This window comes from Marmota marmota, unplaced genomic scaffold, assembly GCF_001458135.2.
Source record: "Marmota marmota marmota unplaced genomic scaffold, marMar, whole genome shotgun sequence".
Taxonomy (NCBI): Eukaryota; Metazoa; Chordata; class Mammalia; order Rodentia; family Sciuridae; genus Marmota; species Marmota marmota.
This window is the reverse complement of record NW_026000075.1, coordinates 9,996,932-10,018,353: the sequence shown is the minus strand read 5'-3', so window position 1 is coordinate 10,018,353 and position 21,422 is coordinate 9,996,932. Positions and strand designations below refer to the sequence as shown.

Here is a 21,422-nt window from a genome sequence, read left to right as displayed (position 1 = left end):
TGACAAGACTTCCAATGATCTAGGTTTTTAGTATGTAGCCAAGGCCATAGACACCATGATTCAGCGTATGTTCAAGGCCATAAACACTGGCTAGTGAGTTATGTGCTCACTTATGTAACCTGTTGGCAGTGTACTATCTTTGTTTGGCCTGCATATAAAAAAGGCCTGCGGAAAGACTCGGTGGGCTGAGAGCTGGGGGTTACTGCGTCCTCCGAACAAATTATGTCTATTATCCCAACTGCACCTCACATCTTTCTTACCTGCCAGAATAAGAATTCTTCATCCTGAATCTGATTCCCAGGGCCTGAGCCTCAGCCCAACACCTCCATTGAGAAAAATACCAACCTGCTTGTCATTATTTCTTCATCACCTTCACACTGAGGCAAGGTGGCCCACAATTGGGATTAGAATTGTAGTAAAAAGTACTTTCGTTTGTATAACAAAATGCCATGTCAACAATCTGACCTCAGAACCTAAACTCTAAGGAACACTTTACAGGTGACACATAAAATTCTAAAATGGATTGATAGCTTGGCAAAGTCCAGTGGTGATCACTGATATAAGATAGAGCTTGTCTAAAAGACAACGATTTCTCCAATGTTTAGAGCACTGACTCCAGACAGACTGGATTAGTTCTGGCTCTGCCACTTACAGCGTGTGTCATTTGGGCAGATACATACTTGACCCATCCCTTTGTGCTTCGCATCCTTCACTTACAATGTAAAAGTAACAATAGTATTGACCTCACAGGGGCATTATAAGTTAATATATGTCAATTATAGAACAATATGAGTTAGCTATGACAGCCACGATGATGGTTGGTATCAGTAGCTAAGCCCATGTTCTCCAGGATTTTAACAACGGAAGAAGTTTTAAGTACTTGCGATGTGACAAGCACTGTGTTAAGAATTTTCTAAATGCAGTTACATTTAATCTTTATAGCAAGCCTTGAGAGAGGCCCTGTCATTACCCTCACTTTTACTGATAAAGGAACTAATAAGAGCAGGGGGTGTGGCTCAACGGAAGAGCACATGTCTAGCATGCCTGAGGCCTTGGGTTCAGTTCCCAGCACCACAAATAAAAAGAAAGAAGGAATCTAACAGTTTCCTTACAGTTCAAAAACTTGCTCAACTAGTTCCATAACTAGTAGGTGCTAAAGATTGGATTTAGACATAGCCAATAGCAGACCATGTTAAGATCTACACCTGTATAGAAAGCCACAAACCTGAGAGCAGTAGGAAAGTGGAAACAATATAACAAAAACCAGGTGCTACTATTGTAGGATACTATGGACAACTGCCAAACTCAGATCTGGACTAAATTAATTCTCATGCTCCAGATACTGGTCCAGGTATTTTATACATTAACTGATGTTTGATGAGGATGGCAGGGATAATGACAATGATGGGGACAATAGAGCTTTATACACATAATCTCATGAAATCTTCACTATAACTTTATAGGTTAAGTATTATGTATGCATTTACTAGATCAGGAAACAAACTAATAGTTAAATATTCAAGGTCATACTAATATGGCTAATATGGCTCAAAGTCAGGATTTAAACAGTTTTTGATACCAAAGTCCACGCTTTAAATCACTATGAAAATGGTCTTCAAAATTTGGTAATATTCATGTCTCATGATGTGCATAGGACAGACTTATGAACCTTTATTTACTGGCCAAACATCATATTCTACCATGGGTATAAATAAATGTTCTAATAAGTGTTCTTTAAACATCTAAGGGAGAAATCCCAACTTGGAATTGGTGGAAAGAAGATCTTAAAAGTCATAAATTTGTATTTTGAATTTATCAGACATTAAGATAAAAATTCAAGTTTTAATGCTATGCATTTCCCAAGACAAACAAAATAAAATGATGTTGGTAGGAAAAAAATTTGGTAATGTTATCAGTTTCATGAAATATTTTATGAAACAAGAGAACTATAGTCAATTAAACTTGGGGACTAAGTTTATACATGTTTAGTTTTTTATTTGTTTTGTTCTGTAAATTGAACCCAAGGGTGCTTTACCACTGAGCTACATCCCCAGCCCCAGCCCTATTTAATTTTTATTTTGAGATGGGATCTCCCTAAGTTTCTGCAGCTGGCTTCAAAATTGAGATCTTTCCATCTCAGCCTCCTGAGTTGCTGGGATTACAGGTATGCAGCTCTGCAAGTTTCAAAATATAGCCAGGCATAGAGATGCATAGCGATGCATGCCTGTAATCCCAGTGACTTGGGAGGCTGAGACAGGAAGATCATAAGTTCAAGGCCAGCCTAGGCAACTTAGGAAGACTCTGTTTAAAAATAAAACAGAAATGTAATTTGGGGGTAAAGTGCTCCTGGGTTTAATCACAAGTACCTAAAAAAAAAAAAGATTCAAAACTCACATTAAATAGTAAGAATCCTAGAATGCTTTATCATTAAGAAAGAAAACCTCATTAACTGTTTAACTCAGCATTGCCAAATTTTATTTAACCAAGGAACCCTTTGTAATGTGTAATATAGATCATTAAGACAAATAAGAAGGAGGCCATCCATTAGCCTGAGGTTGTCCCTGTAACCAGAGCTCCCAGGCAAACCAAAATCCACAAGTCAATATAAACAGTAAAATGAAACTTAAGTTTAACCAATCAGAAACCACCAACTAAACTAAAGAACTTTTCACAGGATCATACCCAAATAAGGCAAATGTCTAGCTGTAGCCAAATAAGTTTTCTACTTTGCTTCCATATTCAGCCTCCAAAACCTCCTGGCTCACAAGCAGAGTGGAGCTCTCTGAACCTCTTCTGGTTCTGAGTGCTGCCTGATTCATCAATTGTCCTTTGCTTATGTACACTCCATTAAATTTATTTTGTCTAAAGTTTTTCTCTTAATAATATTAATATCCTCCGGCACTAAAATCTGTAAATATAAAAGATGCTCCTTCCTGTGTGATGCATTCTTAGTGTGGACTACACAAGGAGTACAGAAGAGGGTGGAGTAGAGAAGTGAAGTGGGGACAAGGAAGGCTGGACAGGCATGGCTAGGGAGTCCAGCGGACCTCATCCATGCCCAGCCTCACTAAGCAACCATGTGTCTGTGAACAAGTTACTTAACTTTCTTGGGCCTCTATTTCCTTTCTTATAAAATAAAGAACATTACTAATTTTACAGTGTCAATTATCATTCAGTGTTTATGATTCAGTAAATAGATCCATTATTATACAGAAACCTTTGGACAAAGACCCTATTTTAGAATGGATATACATATAAGAAATAGTGAGCTAAATATCGCACTTTAGAAAAGTGGACTTGCCATTCATGGTGGCCCACACCTGTTATTCCAGTGACTTGAGAGGCTAAGGCAGAAGGATTAAGTTTGAGGCCAGCCTCAGCAACTTAGTGAGACCCTCAGCAATTTAACAAGACCCTGAAAGAAAGAAAGAAAAAAGGAATAAGGATGTAGCTCAGTGGTAAAACATCCCTGGATTCAATCCCCAGTAACAAAAACAAGAGGGAGGGAAGGGGGGGGGGGAGAGACTTCAAATTCTTCAAAGAAAAAGTAGTTTAAATCTGATATTTATGGGATAGGAAGCTTAGAAGAGAACCTCTCAATTTCTCATGAAGTAATCATCAGTTATCTATTCTAGCAGAAAAGATACAGAATGATACCAAATAAATGTGGGAATTTGCCAATCATCATTTAAGGAGATGACTTGTAATCATAAGTAATATTTAGCCAGAAACAGGTAGATAATTCCTTACAAAGACAAGCATAAATCTGTAAAATGTCATGAGGAAGTTAAAAACTCAGAAATCAGCTAGGCTTGCAAAAAAGAAAAGAAGTTTCAAAGAATAACAAAAACTACTTTGGGCTCTATTCAGAGTCAGAATCGCGTAGAGGCCCTATGTCTGTCTGTTGGGGCAGATGGAGTAATACAAAGACTGAAAGAAAGCAGAACCATGAAATGCCTATGTTGGTTCTAGTTTTTCTATCATTGATCTTCAAACAAACAAAATTAAAAACAGTAAAAGGGAAATTATATCTACCAAGGTGAGAAAGCTGATGATTTGGTGGGGACCCTGCACATTAAGAAATGTCAACATTAAGAAATGGGAAAGGGCCATAAGAGAAAAACGAGACACTAGCTGAGTGGATAGAGAGAAATGAAGGCCGATTGGGACTGCTGGAGGGTGGGGAAGCTTCCAAAAAGAGAGGATATTTGAGTTGATGTTGAAAGATGTAGGGATGTTGACCAAAGTATGAGTGTGGGAGGGCATGCAAGTAGGAGGGACAAGAGGAAAGGTGTCCCACGCCAGTCTGTTCAGTCTTCAGGGACACAGAGTGGTGCCAGCTACATCACTTAGTACTTTTATTCTGTAGTATTCTATAGGGGACAAAAAACTGGGGTAGTGGTGGAGTGTAGACTGGAGGATTGAGTTAGATGGGAGCACCCAGGATAGGGCTCATTCTACAACTCAGCTTTATCAGGCCAAAAGTTTGCAAATCATCCAGATTTACCTGGGAATAATTCTGGTTTAAGACTATTGTCCTGGCATGATTATTATTAGTAGTTCCTGTCACTCTCAAAAATGTCCTAGTTTGGACAATAAACTTTACATATAACTTTGGGACTATCTATCTGTGCTTAGTAGCAAAGATAATAAGTGTGGAGAGGTGAGCTGTCCAAACAGGAACACTGCAAATATATTCATTTGACCCACAAGATATTGATGTTTAAATGTGTTATAGAGGCAACAAATTAAAAACATTTTCTGTAACTATTACGATTTATCAAGCTGGATAAAGCTTGTGATCCCAGTGAGTTACAAGGCTGAGGCAGAAAGATCTCAAGGTTGAGGTCAGCCTAAGCAGCTTAGCAAGACCCTCAGCAACTTAGTGAGACCCTGTCTCGAAATTAAAAATAAAAATGGTGGGGATGTAGCTCTATGAAACAGCATCCCTGGAATCATTCCCCAGTACCAAAAATAAAACAAAACACTTTTATCTAAGAACCATTTGTATAATTCCCCTTGCTTTCAGTATCCCTTGGTATACCAAAGAAATTTAATCCTTTAACCATGCAAACTCAAAAAAATGTCAGAATATAACCTTTCACTGCCCTGGTGAAAAGTTATTGTGACCATTCCCACTGCATGGCCCAGCAGTGAGAATACAATGAGACTAGGAGCCCAGGAACTTCAATTCCAGTCCCTGCTTCACAGTGTAACTAATCATGTAATCTTGAGGATGTCATTTACCTTTTCTGTGTTTCAAGTTTTCTCAGCAGACAAATGAAAATAACAGTGCCAACCAGTAGTTTATTATAAGAAATTAACCCCATTAAATCCCAAGTTTTCAATTTTACAAATATTTCAATGAAATTGACATAAGTATATAAATTAGGTTGGAAATCATAATCTAGAGCTTATTTATATTATATTAATTTATTATTATTATATTGTTATATAATTATATTACATATCATTTATTACATACGATACCCTATATTTAAGTTTTTGTAGGTGTTCCACAACTGGGATGATGTGGCAAAATGGGTTAAATGAAGTGATATAAGTAAAATTTTCCATAAACCCAAGAGTGCTATATAAATGTAAGGTGAAATAAAAGATCATGTTCTTTAAGGCCTCAGAAATTTAATTCCAGCAACTTAAGAGGCTGCGACAGAGGATTGCAAGTCTGAGGCAAGCTTGGGCAACTTAGTAAGACCCTGTCATTAAAAAACAAAAAAAGGACTATGGGTGTAGCTCAGTGCTGGAGCTCTTGCCTAGCATGTTTAATTTAATCCCCAGTGCAGGGACAGTGAGGTGGGGATGGACACAGTAAGAATGATGGTATTTCGGTATTCAGAGTTCTATCTGTAGAAATGCTTAAAAAAAAAAAAGCAACTATAAATTAGGCATTGTCTTTCAAACCTGGTAGCTAAGTCAATCTGACCTTAATGTTTTCTAAGTGCTGTCTGCACAGAAAACTTAGATCTCTCACCTTTTAGAACTAATACTGATTAAATACTGCCCCTGAAGCTAGTCTTCAAGCCTTTCTTCTGCCATGTGTTTAAAGACAATCCTGGGACAGTGGGGATTGGGGTGTGGGAGCCGTGGGGATCTCATGACTAGTAGAGTAGAGAAAAGGGACCAAGGGGAAGGAGGAGGGGGAGGAAAGGGGAAATACTGGGGAATGATATTGACCAAATTATATTATACCATGTGCCTGTATGAATATGTACCAATGAATTCTACCATTATGTATAATTGCAATGCACCAATCAAAAATATTGAGTAAAAAGAATGTGAGGCAGTTGCTTCAAAGCAACTTAAACTGCACATAAAGTCTGTAATTCCTAAATAATTGTTCACATGTAGTCACTAATTTTAAAAATAAATGAAAACAATTCTTTGAAATCATCTAAAAGTTACTGTGGTTAGTGAAATCTCCAGTGTACATGAAGAAATACACACCATTGTAGGTCTGGAAGGCAATAGGCAAAACTTATTATTTACTAAGGTTTGAAAATTAAATTTGCCTGACATTAGTAGAAATTCCAGTTCAAAACTGTTATGAAAAATGTTAGCATATTACAGTTCCATAGGGGTTCCAGCTGAGCTGTGATCATTTAAATCACACCCACACAGCCCCAAATCACATCACCTCCAGGCAATTCAGGTGAGGTCATATTAAAGCTCAACAGGTTTGGAGGCATTACACAGAATGAAATACTTTACTGGACTAGTCTAAAAGCATTATCATCCATAAGAAACAGGTGAATATCGGAAGAAATGCCAGTTTCAACAACCTTTCTTTTACATTATGTCATTGAAAAGGTTCATAGTATAAGAACTAATAACTCCTCAGGTGCAGTGGTGCACCCTTGTAATTCCAGTTACTGTGGGGGCTGGGACAGGAGGCCAGCCTCAGCACCTTAGAAAGACCCTGTCTTAAAATAAAAAAATAAAAAAGGCTGGGGATGTAAGTCAGTGATAAAGTACATGCTTAACATTCAAGTGGTCCTGGACTCAATTCCCAGCACCCTAAAATAAATAAATAGATTATAGATAGATAGATAGATAGATAGACTTAAAAAAAATAGAAAAACAGGTAGTTACGAGATAGATAATCAAGGTAAGACATGCCAAGTTCCTGATCTGAATTCCCTTGAAATATCATTATTACCTTGGGTCACCCTCTTTCTTACCCTCTGAACTGTACAAGGCCTCTCTCTCCTACAAGCTTCTGTAACTGTACCTCTTATATGATGTCTATCAGCTTCGAGCTTTTTTTTTTTTTTTTTCCTTTTTATGTGATGCTGAGGATGGAACCCAGGGCCTTCCAAAGGCTTGATAAGTGCTCTACTTGGGGCTACATCCCCAGACTTTTTTACTTTTTATTTTTAGATAGAGTCTCACTAAGTTGCCCAGGCTGGCTTCAAACTTGCCATCCTCCTGTCTCAGCCTCCCAAGTCACTGAGATTACAGGTGTGCACCATCATGCCCAGCTAACACTGTAGGTTTTCAATCTGTGCTAAGTCTAAGTGACTTTGCATGAGACTATAATAGCTATATCAAATAGCTTTTTTTTAAAAAAAATCTGATTTTCTTCATAGAACAATTCTAAGAAATATACATCACATTGATATACATATACACACAATTTCACTTTAGAAAAAAGAAACATACCCCTAGACCAAAAAAAAAGTTTTAAAAAATTTTATTATATCTTCATTGTGAAAAAAAATACATAAATGTACTTTTTGATATGTAAATAGTGTATGTGCAATATTATAGCCTTTCCTTCTTAGTATACAATACAAATCTTCTCAAGTCATTAAACATTATTTTACAACATAAGTTTTTTAGGCTGGGGATGTGGCTCAAGCGATAACGCGCTTGCCTGGCATGCGTGCGGCCCAGGTTCGATCCTCAGCACCACATACAAACAAAGATGTTGTGTCCGCTGAAAACTAAAAAATAAATATTAAAAAATAAATAAATAAATAAATGCCTTTAGGGCAATAAAAAAAAACACAGGGCCTCACACATGCTAGGCAAGTGCTCTACTACCTCTGAGGTCCGTGCCATATCCTCTCCTTCATTGTTTTAAATTTTTTATTCCCTTAAATGATGCTGAAAAATATATGTATTAAATGCTTCTCCACATTTCTTATAAATGGCAGGGCTCTAAAAAGGACTAGTTAAACAACATTTGTGTTTTGTTTTGTTTTTAAGAATTTTTTAATATTTATTTTTTTTTAGTTTTTGGCGGACACAACATCTTTGTTTGTATGTGGTGCTGAGGATCGAACCCGGGCTGTACGCATGCCAGGCGAGCGCGCTACCACTTGAGCCACATCCCCAGCCCCAAAGTTTTTAATCTTGTAAAAGTTTCCAAGTTTACAACTACAGATTGCTTATGCCAGGCAAACCTCCACCATAAGCTTCAACCCCAGCCCAATTTTGCCAATATCCATCATGATTTACAACCAATTCTATCCAGAGGAATAAAATTCAGTCAAAGAACCAATATACTTCTGGTGAGTATTGCCAAACTGTCCTCAACGAAAGTACTACTGATGTACATTTTCTCCAGCAGTTTACACATCTCAGTCCCTTCATCTGCATTTCTTCACTTGCACAGCATTTTGAAATCAGCATTCATAACTTCCCTACTCTCTCTCCTTTCTCTCTTCTAGTTTCCTGTTGCCCCATATTATCTAAACTGCTCCACTGCCCTTCCCAGACCTGTTTTCACTTGTGTTTTTCCACTGCTCGGGCGTTATAATGGCTCTTTTATAACACTGAAATTAGCCTAGTTAGTATTTGATCCCCGTAGACTGTTAGTATCAACCAACTAATCTGATAAACTAATCCATGCTAATGTAAAAGGGGTCATTCCCAGCTTCACACATGCAATGTAACTTGAACAGATTAAAGAAAATGTATTATCTATCACAGAAATACATTTATTTTATAAAGCAGTGTCTTTCAAGGTTTTCTGCAATTTAAATCACCTGGAGGAAGTTCTAAAAACACTTGTTAAAAATCCTTATCTTCCAGAGATTCCAAATAAATTTGGCATAGGCTATGACCTGGGCATCAGGATTTTTTAATGGTTTCTAGGGGATTCCAATGTAGCATCTGTATTTGAGATGAATTAAGAGATAAATCCTAAGTAGCTATTTATTTATTTATGGTAGTGGGGATTGAACCCAGGAGCTCTTGACCACTGAACTACATCTCTAGCTCTTTTAAGTTTTTATTGTCCCTAAGTAACTTCTTAGGAAATATTGGAGGACTTCAAGGAACAACAGTGCAATGACCATATCTCAATAATGTGGCTCACTGTACAAAATAAAGGTGATAAGAAGTGGTAGTAAAGGGTAAAGCACTTGAAAAAGAATAAAGCAATACTCTTGGCTCTTGATGCCAGCTAGGCAGGTGCTGCTGTGTCAGGAAGTAGGCCAAGCTTAATCTTCTAAATGGCTTCCATTACTTTTACAATGGAGCCAACCAATGAAAACTAAAATTATTTTGAATAACACGGGTGGTAGCTCTCTAGGTTTCAAGGATATAAATGACTTCCAATTTACATTTATTTTATTGCTTCAACAAAATTAGGTAACCTGATAGATTTTCCCCACAATTCATAGTGGATCCTTGGAGACAACTCTTGGAATTACACATACCAGGCATTTAAGTACAGTACTGGGGTGGGAAACAATGGCTGCCACTGGGGAGGCTGAGACAGGACAATCAAAAGTTCAAGTCTAGCCTCTTCAACTTAGCAAGATCTTGTCTCAAAATAAAAAAATAAATAAATAAAAAGGGCTGGGGATATAACTCAGGGGTACAGCTGGGTTCCATCCCAGTACCACAAAATAAACAAATGCATACACTCATACATTCCTGGGCTATGCGTGTAGCTCAGTGGTACAGCACTTGCCTAGGATACACAGGCTCCGGGTTGATTCATATTTTACAGGGAAAACTCAGGAAAATGGCTTTACTGAGTAAGATATGCTTTCATCTGTTCTGAATGATCTTACTTATACTTCACAATGCAGAAGAGAAATGACAAGAATCACTTTTCAGCCAATCTACTCCAATCCAGGGTCACAGTGTAAGGTAAAGATTCTTGTCACCTCATCTATTGATAGGCCCTGGCATTACAATCTTTCCATTTCCAAACACTAGCTGAGGGCACACTGGGGAGAACCCTATACAGCCTCACTCTTGATGGTTTGATCACCTAGGTAGGGAAGATAGTTCTTTCTACAAACCCTGTTTTCCCCACATTACTTATAATAAGGGAGATTTTCTCAGTGACCTGAAAATTAAGAATATTGTCTGCAGACAACAGGTTTCTTTTTTCATATTTTCCTTATTTATTTATTTTCCTTATTTATATATTTATTTTTGGTACCAGGGATGAACCCAGGGGAGCTTAACCACGAAGCCATATCCCCAGCCTTTTCTTATATTTTGGGACAGGGTCTTGCTGAGTTGCTTAAGGCCTCACTAAGGTGCTGAGGCCAGCATTAAACTTGCGATCCTCCTGAGTCCGAAGGCATGGGCCACCATGTATTTTCAGCATGTGTTTTCCTTATTTCTATTGTAGATGTCCATTTAACCTATGCAGGTAAACACCATTGTTCTCCAGAATCTTTGAAGGGTGTTACTTTCAAATTACATAATCTCATAAGGGGAGAGAGGGATTGCTGGGCTTCCTACATGAAGACTGATTTTTTGGTTTTGATTGATATCAGTGCTAGAGAATGGAATGGTCATTGTTTTGTCGTGTCAAATTTTAATAAGCAGTTGGAAAAGAAGGAAGTCTGTAGCTTCATAGACTTTTCCTAATGGACAAAAGAAGACTTGGAGGTGAAGAATGTGGCTGGATTGGGGAAAAGCAAATCTGTACTAGAAATGTACTACAATGCCCTAGGAAGGGGACTTTTTAACAGCACAAAGCCACACGGCCTATGTAATTCTACACATAGTGGCTAGAAAAAGGAAATGTAAACCCTCTAGGAAAATCACATTTTTAAAAAATCTCTTTGTCTAGTTGTCATTTCTGAAAAAAAAAAAAAAAAGGACTTTACAAAAATAACCTGAGATTAATGTTCAAGGTTGGAGGAGGGAGATCATTTGATTTTGAAGGAGCGTTAAGAGTTTAGATAAGACATATGGCCTGGTGACCCAAGACTGTAATCCCAGAGACTGGGGAGGTTGAAACAGAAGGTTAAAAAGTTTGAGGCCAGTCTGGGCAACTTAGAGACCCAGTCTCAAATAAATAAATAAATAATAGGAGCTGGGGTATAATTCAGTGGTGAAGTGCCCCTGGGTTAAATGGCCAGTACCACCACCACCAAAAAAAATACAAATAAAAAGAGTTGAGTTTAGTTTAAATAAGGCAGGCTGCTCAGAAATACTGCCCAATCATAGGGCTTAGGCTTGGCTGCAGACTGTAGTTCTGACTGTAAAAACAATGCCTCTTCCCATGGAATAAACCAGTTTCCTTTCCCTGTCTGGTGTGGGTAGAGGGCACACACCCACAATGTAATGGCGAGAAATGTTACCCTTCCAGGTTAAGGCAGAGTATCCTGGCTCAGGCAAAGATAATCTCCTTGACAGCCAAGGTCAAAAAATAAATGCTGTGGGACAAGCACGAAACACACAAGGACTGCCACTGTCTCTGCCACCTTTTCAGCCAGCCGGGCGTTCTGGCCTCCTTTCTTGGCCTGAGCTGCGAAGTGCCATGGATGAAATGGGAGATCCGTGCGGTTCCTCAAGTACTATCGGAACTGGAACCCTGCCCGCTGTCCCCGGGAATGGAGCGCGCCAAGGCCAAGGGGACATTGGGATGACTGTCCTTGCCCGGTTCTGCTTTTAAGGTGGCTACATTCCTTGGAATTACAGCCGGTTTTCCCCGAACCTCCCTACAACATTTAACTCATTCTCTGCCGGCTCCTATAGGAGAACGAAAACGGGGGAGGAGCGGTTTACAAAATGCTGAAGGATTTGGCTTTTGACATTGCAAACCAAAAAGAGGGCGATAATTACAGCAGACGCGAAGTTAAACAACTGTCAAATTCTGTTCAAGAACTTAACCTCTTCCATCACACACGCAGACCAGGCGACACAGATCGAGCCCTCTGCTAGGAGGAGGCGAAGGCGATACCCTGAAAATGTCCGGCTGGGCCACCTTAAAAAAGCGACCGCCTCACTGCGTTAGCAATATGTGTTCTCGTGGAACACAAACGAGAAATTTTGCTTCCCCATCAAATATTTGCTTAAGAGGAAGGAGAGAGAAGCAGCCCCGGGCTGCGCCTCACCACTTGCTGTGCGCCCCGGAAAGTCGCATCCAGCAGCATCAGCTTCCAGGGATCCGACAATGAGCTGGGCAGCGGGATGTAGACGTAATAGGCGGCCAGCGCCACCAGGGCGATGAGCAGGACACAGGACGACTTCATCCTCCCCCGGCTACGCTCGCCCGTGGGTTGACAAGGAGGAGAGAGCGATACCACCTAGAGACCTCCAGCAAGTTTCTGCCAACGGCAGCTGTTCATTCACGTGTTTTTTATAACCCCAGGAGCCAATCACAGACGGCGTCGGGAGGAAGTCGGAGCTCTGACTTGCCCCCCTCTTTGGTGTCCTTGCAAAGTGTTGCAGACGCTCCAGGTTTGAGGAAGCTAGCTCAGGCGCTGCGCTGGACGTAACACAGCGGACTCTGGAGGACACTGCTTTGTATTGCATGCCTGTGAAGACCCGCCTCCTGAACGTTCTCAAACGGTTGAAAACCGAATACTTTGAGTGTGATGGGTCTCTGTCCAAGCACGTGAGTCATTCTGACTCAAAATGGAGATACAACTGAGGAAGATAATAAAAAATTTCTCTCTAATCGGGCGAGGTGTAACATGCTTGCAAACCCAGCAGCTCAGGAGGCTGAGTTAGGAGGGTGGCAATTTCAAGGCCAGCCCCAGCAATTTAGCGAAGTCCTAAGCAAGTTAACGAGACCGTCTTTCAAAATAAAATAAATGAATAAAAAGGGCTGCAGATATAACAGGCAGGATGTAAAACAGTGGTAAAGTGCTCCTGGGTTCAATCCCCAGTTCAAAAAAAAATCCTCCCTAGACCCTCGTAGGGAATGAAAGTTCTAATTGATAAGCGATGAAAAGAAACTAATAAATTCCTATAGCTTAAACAATGACTCACCAGCATTACATCTATCACCTAAGTCTTGGTTTAGAAATCCTATTTTCCAGTGGTGGCTCTTTGCCACAGCTTCTTGGAAAGAAGGCTGATTCCAAAGCTGGGACAGGCAAATTACAAGATAAGGCTGTTGCACTAGAAGAAATTTTGTTAAGAAACAAAAATGATGGGGACTTGGTCAGAAAGACAGGTGGAAGTTTGAAGGGTCTCCTCATCTCTAAACTATAATAATTTTATGATCAAAATAAATTATCACAATGATTATAAACCACTGAATAAGATAATCTAAGAGTATATACTAATATAAATGAGTAAATACATGGGGATTTCCTTAAAATAGAATGTCAATTATTAACCACAGAAAATCATAAATGAATGCTAAAACTAGCAGATGAAAGTTTGACAAAAAATTTTCTTTTCTCATCAAAATCTCTCTCCATAAATTATTAATTACAAAGGGAAAAGTAATGACTTTATAATGGAGAAACCTGGTGGATAGCACCTGAAACAATTCTTCCAGTGGGTCAGTGGTACCAGGAGAAGCACTGGAACCTGCCTTTCCTGGGGTTGGGGGCAGAGCAGAGGAGTATGGAATGGAAGAGAGAAAATTTCACTTGCAGAATTACAACCAGAAATCAAGATGGAAAACATTTACAACTGTTTCAAGGAAGTGGTAGGAGAGCAACTCCAAACCTATTAACCAAGGCCTTAAAACACCTGGCATATATAATTATTCATTTTAACTTACCAATTTAAATTTAATTTAATTAATAGAAGTGAAATAACCATAAAATATGGGAGTGATAATCTCATTAGGAGAAAGTTGGTTTTTCTGTTCAAAGTCAGAGGTAAACATTTGTAAGAAGGACATTCTTCAAATGTGTTTCAAGCATAAATTTGAGATAGTTGTTTTCTTTTTTAAAATTGTAGTTACTGGCTAAGCACATAACTTTAGTCAAATAGGTTGTGTATGTTTGTGGGTGAGCATGTGTGCATGAATTTAGAAGCTAATTTTTGTGTGTGATTAGAAATAATCCCAAAAGTCAGGTGCAGTGGCACATGCCTATAATCTTAGCTACTCAGAAGGCTGAGGCAGAAGGATTGTGCCTTCGAATGGACAATTTACCCAGGCTAAATCTCAACATAAAATAAAGAGGGCTGAGGGATGTAACTCTGGCAGAGTGCTTGCCCTGCATGTTCAAGGCCCTGGGTTCAATCCCCCATACCACCAAAAATCCCAGAGACATAACTTTACTTGTTTTGTGATAATTTGGAAAATAATTAAAAGTTTTACCTTGTAGACTTTAATATTTTTCCTGGATTTGACTACATTCCTAGAAATCATAGATTTTAGAGCTAAGGAAAAAACTAAACCAAAAACCAAAATCCACACCTGACCCAGCCTTTCATCTTCAACCTGTAATAACAAACTCAGTGTTATGGATGAGTCTCATAAGGACCAGTGCAGCTGTTCATATCCTCTTGTTTGGAAGTGATGGAACCAATATTTCTTTCTTCTGCCTTCCAGAAAAGGGTAGCTTCCCAGAAACAGTAGATTAAGATATACAAACTAAGAAAGAACAAAGAAACTGCAATAATTCTTGGTGGCTTCTCTGCAGATCTGAGTTTTTAAAAATGAGACCAGTTAAGATAAATAAACACATTTTTCCTTTGTCACTTCAGTCATTTGACAAATACACTTGGCCTTCACTGGGCAATAAAGGAGTTGGAAGGTAGCAATGCCATAAGATCTGTTCTTTTTAATTTTTACATTTGGGGTTGGGGTGGACTATAAGGAAAGTACAGAGGGCAAACAATAAACAAATAATAATAGTGAAATTATACTGAGTGTTTACTCTGAGTCAAATTCTGGGGTAAGACTTTGAATGTATTATCATTCGGTTTTCATAATAATTTTGTGAAGTACTATTATTCTGAAACCAGAGGCATTGAAAGGTGAAGTACTTTGCCCTAAGTCATCCAGCTAGTGAGAGGTGTAACTGGGATTTGAGCCCAGAGTCTGGGCCTGGTGTTCACATGCTTTACCATTCAGCTCTACTGCTAAGAGATTAGGTATGCGAAGAAAACAGAACAAGGTGGTGTGACACTCTGTGGCCGGAGGTTGCTTTAAATTAGGTGGGAAGAGGGCTCTATGTGAGGATGCCATTTTAGTATCTAAATAAGGAGGAGCAGCCTTGGGGGATACAGATATCAAGGGAGAAGTGTGGAGGCTCTAAGATGCCCACCAAAGAATAGAAAAAGCACTATTGAGATAAGAGAAGTGCTTAAGGGATATTGGTACAGGTCCAGTCAGAGAGGTAGGGAGGTGTGGGAAGGCAAGTTGTATAGTACCAGTGAGCCAGGGTTAAATAGTCATAATATTCTGGTGCAGTGGGAAATAACCGGAGACTCTGAAGCAGGGAAATAAAGTGATATGACCTAAATTTGACAAGGTGTGCTCCAGCTGCTCAGTGGAGGACAGAAGGTCTAACAGGTATTTTGTGGAGAAGCCCAGATAAGAGACTATGGTGGCCCAGAGTGGCAGCTTAGCAATGGAATGCAGGTAAAGCAACGAATTTAGGATAGAGTTATAGGAGATAGGACACACTTACATAGATTCTGCCAGATGCAGTGGTGCAATCCCAGCCACTTGGGAGGCTGAGGCAGCGGCTTCACAAGTTCAAGGCCAGCCTCGACAATTTAACAGGAACCTGTCTTAAAAGATTCATAAGTTTGTAAAAAAAAAAAAAAGCTATAAAAATAAGTATATAAAATTTATAAACATCTTTAAAGAGTTTTTTATTTACTCAAAATTATATTCAGCAACATTTTAAGCAATGTAGTTTAATGCAATGTTAACATTTGATTCAGATCTAAGTCAGTACATGATATGTTCAAAGAAAATTAGTTCGTAAATTATTGCATTTATGGTGTGTCTAATTTGCATGACATCCTCTGCTGATTATGGTTTGAAGCTCATCTTGTCAATCATGACAGTATTACACTCACTAAAGGCAAAAAATCTTGGCTTGGGTTCAAAGAACAAAAGTGGATTTTTCTTTTTCTTACAATCAGTCTCTTTTACATCATCACCCAAAAGATTCATAAGTTTGTAAAAACATTCAGCATGGACTAAGCCATAAAAGATCCAGGAAAACAGAAGTGTTTCTCCTTGATGTGGAACATCTCACTGCCTCCTCTTCCATTAAACACACATGATCTGGGGGCTGGGATTATGGTTCAGTGGTAGAACACTTGTCTAACATGTGTGAGGCACTAGGTTCAATGCTCAGCACCACATAAAAATAAACAAAATAAAGGCATTGTGTTCATCTACAACTTAAAAAAAAAATCATGACCTGGTAACACTGATAGTGCCCATCTCACAGTTTCAGTGACCTTGCCTTTAGTAATTGCATTAAGTTATTGAAGGCAAGATTCTGGAACCACCAGAACAAAGTACCACAAACTGAGTCACTTAAGGGAACAGAATTGATCCCCTCACTGTTCTGGAGGCTGGAAATCTAAAATTAAAATGTTGGCAGCCTCTAGGGCTGGACCCTTTCTTGCCTCATCCTAGCTTCTATGGTTGCTGGCAATCTTATACATTTCTTGGCTTGAAAACATTCCCAGTCTCTGGCACTATCTTCACATAGCTCTATTCCCTTTGTGCCAGTCTTTGTGTCTCTTCTCCCTTTCTTATGAAGGCATTGATCGTACTGGATTTGCTATACTCCTCTAGTATAAACTTATCTTAAGTAACTACATCCATAATTACCATATTTCTGTGTGTGTGTGTGTGTGTGTGTGTGTGTGTTGGGGACTGAACCCAAGGTCTCATGTATGCTAGGCAAGCATTCTAACACTGAACTACATCCCTGGTCCTTCAGGTCTTTATTTTTATTTTTTAAACTTTTTTTTTTTTGCAGTTCTGGTGATTGAACCCAGAGCTGTCTGCATGCTGGACAAATGCTTTACCACTGAACTACATCCTGAGCCTTCCTCTTCTTAATTGAATTACTAATGGAACTAGAATTTATGATTTAACATCAGAATTCATTTCACTAATTGAGCTGGATTATTGTAAATTAGTGGTAAAGTAATCCAAATATGATTTTTTTTGGTCAACCACTCGGGATGACATTTAAATTTTGGTGATTAGATGGGTTGTAAATAAATCAAGTGAGTTATTTATTCATTTTAGTTTTGGCTTTTCTTTTTTCTTACTTTTCAAATGTTTGTCTTCAAAAAAAAAAAGCATTGATTAGTTCTGTTGAGCATTTACCTTTCTTACGTCCCTAGAATATTGCCAGAATGCTGTTCTTTTTACAAATTTGAATCAAAAGTTGAAGTTATTACAACAGTTACTAATAGGGCATTATGTAAAAATGTGGATGTGTAACCGATGTGATTCTGCAATCTGTATTTGGGGTAAAATTGGGAGTTCATAACCAACTTGAATCTATTGTATGAAATATGATATGTCAATAGCTTTATAATGTTTTGAACAACCAATAAAAAAAATAAATTAAAAAAAAAAAGTTGAAGTTATTACCTACTCCAGTGCCTTTCCTAAGCCCTATATTCATGCCCCAATTAGGTTCTAAGTACAGAGCTGATATTCAATAAATATATATAGCCGATAAAGTCTAATATTTAGATTTGAAAGGTTGAGCATGGAAAAAGAGATAATTTTCTCTCCTCCACAGCTAACTGTAACATGTAAAGAATTGTAAAGAAAAATGAAATATGGCATTTGCAGGAAAATGGATGGAACTAGAGACCATCGTGGTAAGTGAAATAAGTCAAACTCAGAAGGTTAAGGGTTGCATGTTTTCTCTCATATATGGAAGCTAGAAATAACAAAAAGAAAACAAAGATGGTGTAGGTCTCCTAAAAATCAAAGGGAGAGCTGAAGAGGAAAGGGACCCAGAGGGGGAAAGCAGGAGGGAGGGGGAAATGATGGGGAATGATATTGGCCAAATTATAGTGTGCACATGTATGAATATGAAACAACAAATCCCATCAATATGTACAACTAAAATGCACCAATTAAAATATGGAAAATAAAATAGAAATATTGCACATAATAATTCAAATTACCTATTCCCTAGTTCAAATCTACATTTTCTTTATGTTAAATAATCTGAAGCTTTTGGGGTATACCCTCTATAGAGGTCACTTTGAGATACCTAAGTTCATTTTTATATTTTCACTCCTTAAATGTACTAGCAGAAAAGGCAAGAAAAATGTATAAGATTTTCTTTTTTTCATATATAAGCGTATTTCATTAAGGGAAGTGTTTTACAGTCTATTCAACAAGTTATAATCCCAAGGCTCTTGGGAAGTGCGTTAACTATTTCAGCATTTATCAGCACTGTTTTAGGATTTTTTTTCCCTCTAAGGTTTACGATGTAGGTCTGATAAGTTGTGCACTAGTAAGAACTTTGATACCTATTTAAACATTTAAAGTTTCTGTTATTTGAGGTATTAATATCAAGATCCATTGATAAAAATAAGTTCTCCTTCCTTTCCTTCTTTCCTCCTTTCTTTCCTTCTTTCTTTCCTCCTTCCTTCCTTCCTTCCTTCCTTCCTTCCTTCCTTCCTTCCTTCCTTCCTTCCTTCCTTCCTTTCTTTCCTGGAAATTGAACCCAGGGATTCTTTACCACTGAGTTACATCCTCAGCCGTTTATATATATTTTTTTGAGACAGGGTCGCTCAAAGTTGCCCAGGATGACCTTGAAATTGGGATCTTCCTGCCTCAGGCTGGGATTACAGGTGTGCACCACACAATTTCATGAGCAGGAAATACAGCTAGAAAACAGAGATAGGAAAAATGTTTAGCCTTATCAAGAGTCAAGAAATGAATATCTATGAAATAGACCCACAAATGGGAAAGTAACTAAATAGTACTTGTTTTAGTAGGCTTTTTTGCAGTTGTGACCAAAAGATCTGACAAGAACAATTTTAATCTGTGTGGGGTTTTTTGTTTTGTTTTTGTTTGTTTGTTTGTTTGGTAGTGCTGGGGTTTGAACCCAGAGCTTAATGCATGCAAGGCTGACAAGAACAATTTTAAAAGAGAAAAAGTTTATTTAGGGTTTATGGTTTCAGGGGCCTTGGTCCCTAAATGGCCAACTCCATGTCTCTGTGCCAGAGGTAATGCAGAACATCAGAGCAGAAGGGCATGATGGAGAAAAACACCTCAGAACCTAACAATCAGAAAGCAGAGAGACATCTCTGCAGACCAGCAACAAAATATAAGCCCCAAAGGCACTCCCCCAGTGACCCACCTCCAGCAGTCACACCCTACTTGTCTACAGTTACCACCCAGTTAATCCCTATCATTGGATTAATGCACTAATTAGGTTAAGGCTCTCATAACCCAATAATTTCACCTCTAAACTTTCTTGCACTGTCTCATACAAGAGTTTTTGGAAGACACCTAATATCTAATCCAAAACAGTATCCAGTTTTCTTTTATAAGTGATAATGTGCCTATATGTAGAATATGTGTTCTTTAATAAAGATTAGTTTTTTCATTTTTTTAACCCAGAACTTTGCACATGCTAAGCATGCACTCACTCTACTATTGAGCTACACTCCCAACTTGCTTAGCATTCTTTTGTTTATTTAGTATTTTTTTTTAATGTGGGGTGGGGATTGAATCCAGTGCCTCATGCATCCTAGGCAAGCACTCCTATTATATGCACACACATGTAATCCCAGTTACTTTGAAGACTGAGGCAGGAGGATCGCAAATTTGAGACCACCCTCAGAAATTTAGGGAGATCCTGTCTCAATATAAAATAATGCTAATAAAATAAAGTAAGGGCTAGCTCAATAGTAAAGTGCCACCCCTGGATTTAATTCCCAGCACCATACACATACATGCAAATGCTCCTTAAGGCTCTAAGAATGTACTTTTACAAGAAAAATACAAGGGCTACCATCAAAAAGTAATTATTTTGTGGGAGAAGAATGATTAAAATATAGTAGTAGCCAAATAAGTGATCATAGAAAATCACAGAAATGTATATTTGGCAAAATGTGGTATCATTGCAAAGAAGGATGGAGTAGGATTAGACCCCATGGTCTGAAGCTACTTATGGGCCCTAAAGTATTTTTGTTTTCTTAGATAAAATGAATCATTCAGCTTTTGCAATACTCATGACTAACTCATCCAAATTACCCTGTAAATCAAAACTTACTTTATGAATAGAATTACAAGATTAATTCTGTAATCTTGTGGTAAAGATCTCAGCATTCAGTTAGTGAAGTTGTACTCTTTGTACTCTTGCTAACAAAGTAAGAAGAGACTAACTTCACAGGTTAGTTTGAGTTTACTCACTGAGTTTTCAGAATTGTATATGACAGCTTATTTCTATTAAGTTATGATCTCATTGATTTAGATATTTTAGATTTTAGATTATTTACTTAGATATTTAGATTTTAGATTATCTACTTCACACTAATTACATGTCACTACAAGTTTTCTTTTCTTTATGTTTTCTGCTAACTTCTTCCTATTTGTTATGATAAAGCTGTTCTCTTTTTCCAGTTTTTAGTCATGTGTCCTTTTCTTCTCAAAGCTTAAATTGAGTTTATAAGTGCCAACCTTTCAATTCTTGAACCAAATTTTGTTTGGGGGATTCCTGGCTGTGCCTCACTCCCATAATCTCAGTGGCTCAGGAGGCTGAGGCAGGAGGATTGAAAGTTCAAGTTCAGCCTCAGCAATTTAGTGAGGCCCTAAGCAATTTAGAGAGACTTTGTTTCAAAATAAAAATAAAAATGGCTGGGGGTGTGGCTAAGTCCCCCCCTGCCGCAGTCTGGCTGGGCACAAAATCACGAGCCACCACACAGCTTGTAGATTCAAACAGCAACTCTTTATTCCCGAACTCACACCAGCCGTCTACAATCACGTTCTGGGGAAATCCACGTTCTCTGCCCAAATTCACCCCTACTGGGCTTCTGTCTCCCAAAAAATACTGTCTGAATCCCGTGAGAACTCAAGGGGAACTCAGGCAGCAGGATACGCCCTATTCCCAGCAGGAATAACCTTAAACCTGGAACCACCCTAAACCCGGATTATCCTAAACCGGGAACGCCCTAAACCCGGATCCGCCCTGGTCCTTGAGCAAGGTCACCTTAGATGCAATGTCACTGCAAAATGTCCTATTTCCACGAGTCCTTCCACTAAGCAACATGGGGTA

At 38.5% G+C, this 21,422-nt stretch overlaps 1 protein-coding gene across 1 annotated transcript in view; it reads right to left on the bottom strand.

The window, feature by feature from the left end:
- The window catches only part of Nceh1 (neutral cholesterol ester hydrolase 1), a 63,146-nt gene extending 50,441 nt beyond the window's left edge, over positions 1-12,705 (bottom strand). Inside the window, exon 1 of the mRNA XM_015494258.2 lies at positions 12,336-12,705. Coding sequence (XP_015349744.1) covers positions 12,336-12,473 — 138 coding nt within the window. The 5' untranslated portion in view covers positions 12,474-12,705. The remainder of the gene's footprint in view (positions 1-12,335) is intronic.
- Positions 12,706-21,422: the final 8,717 nt, after the last annotated feature.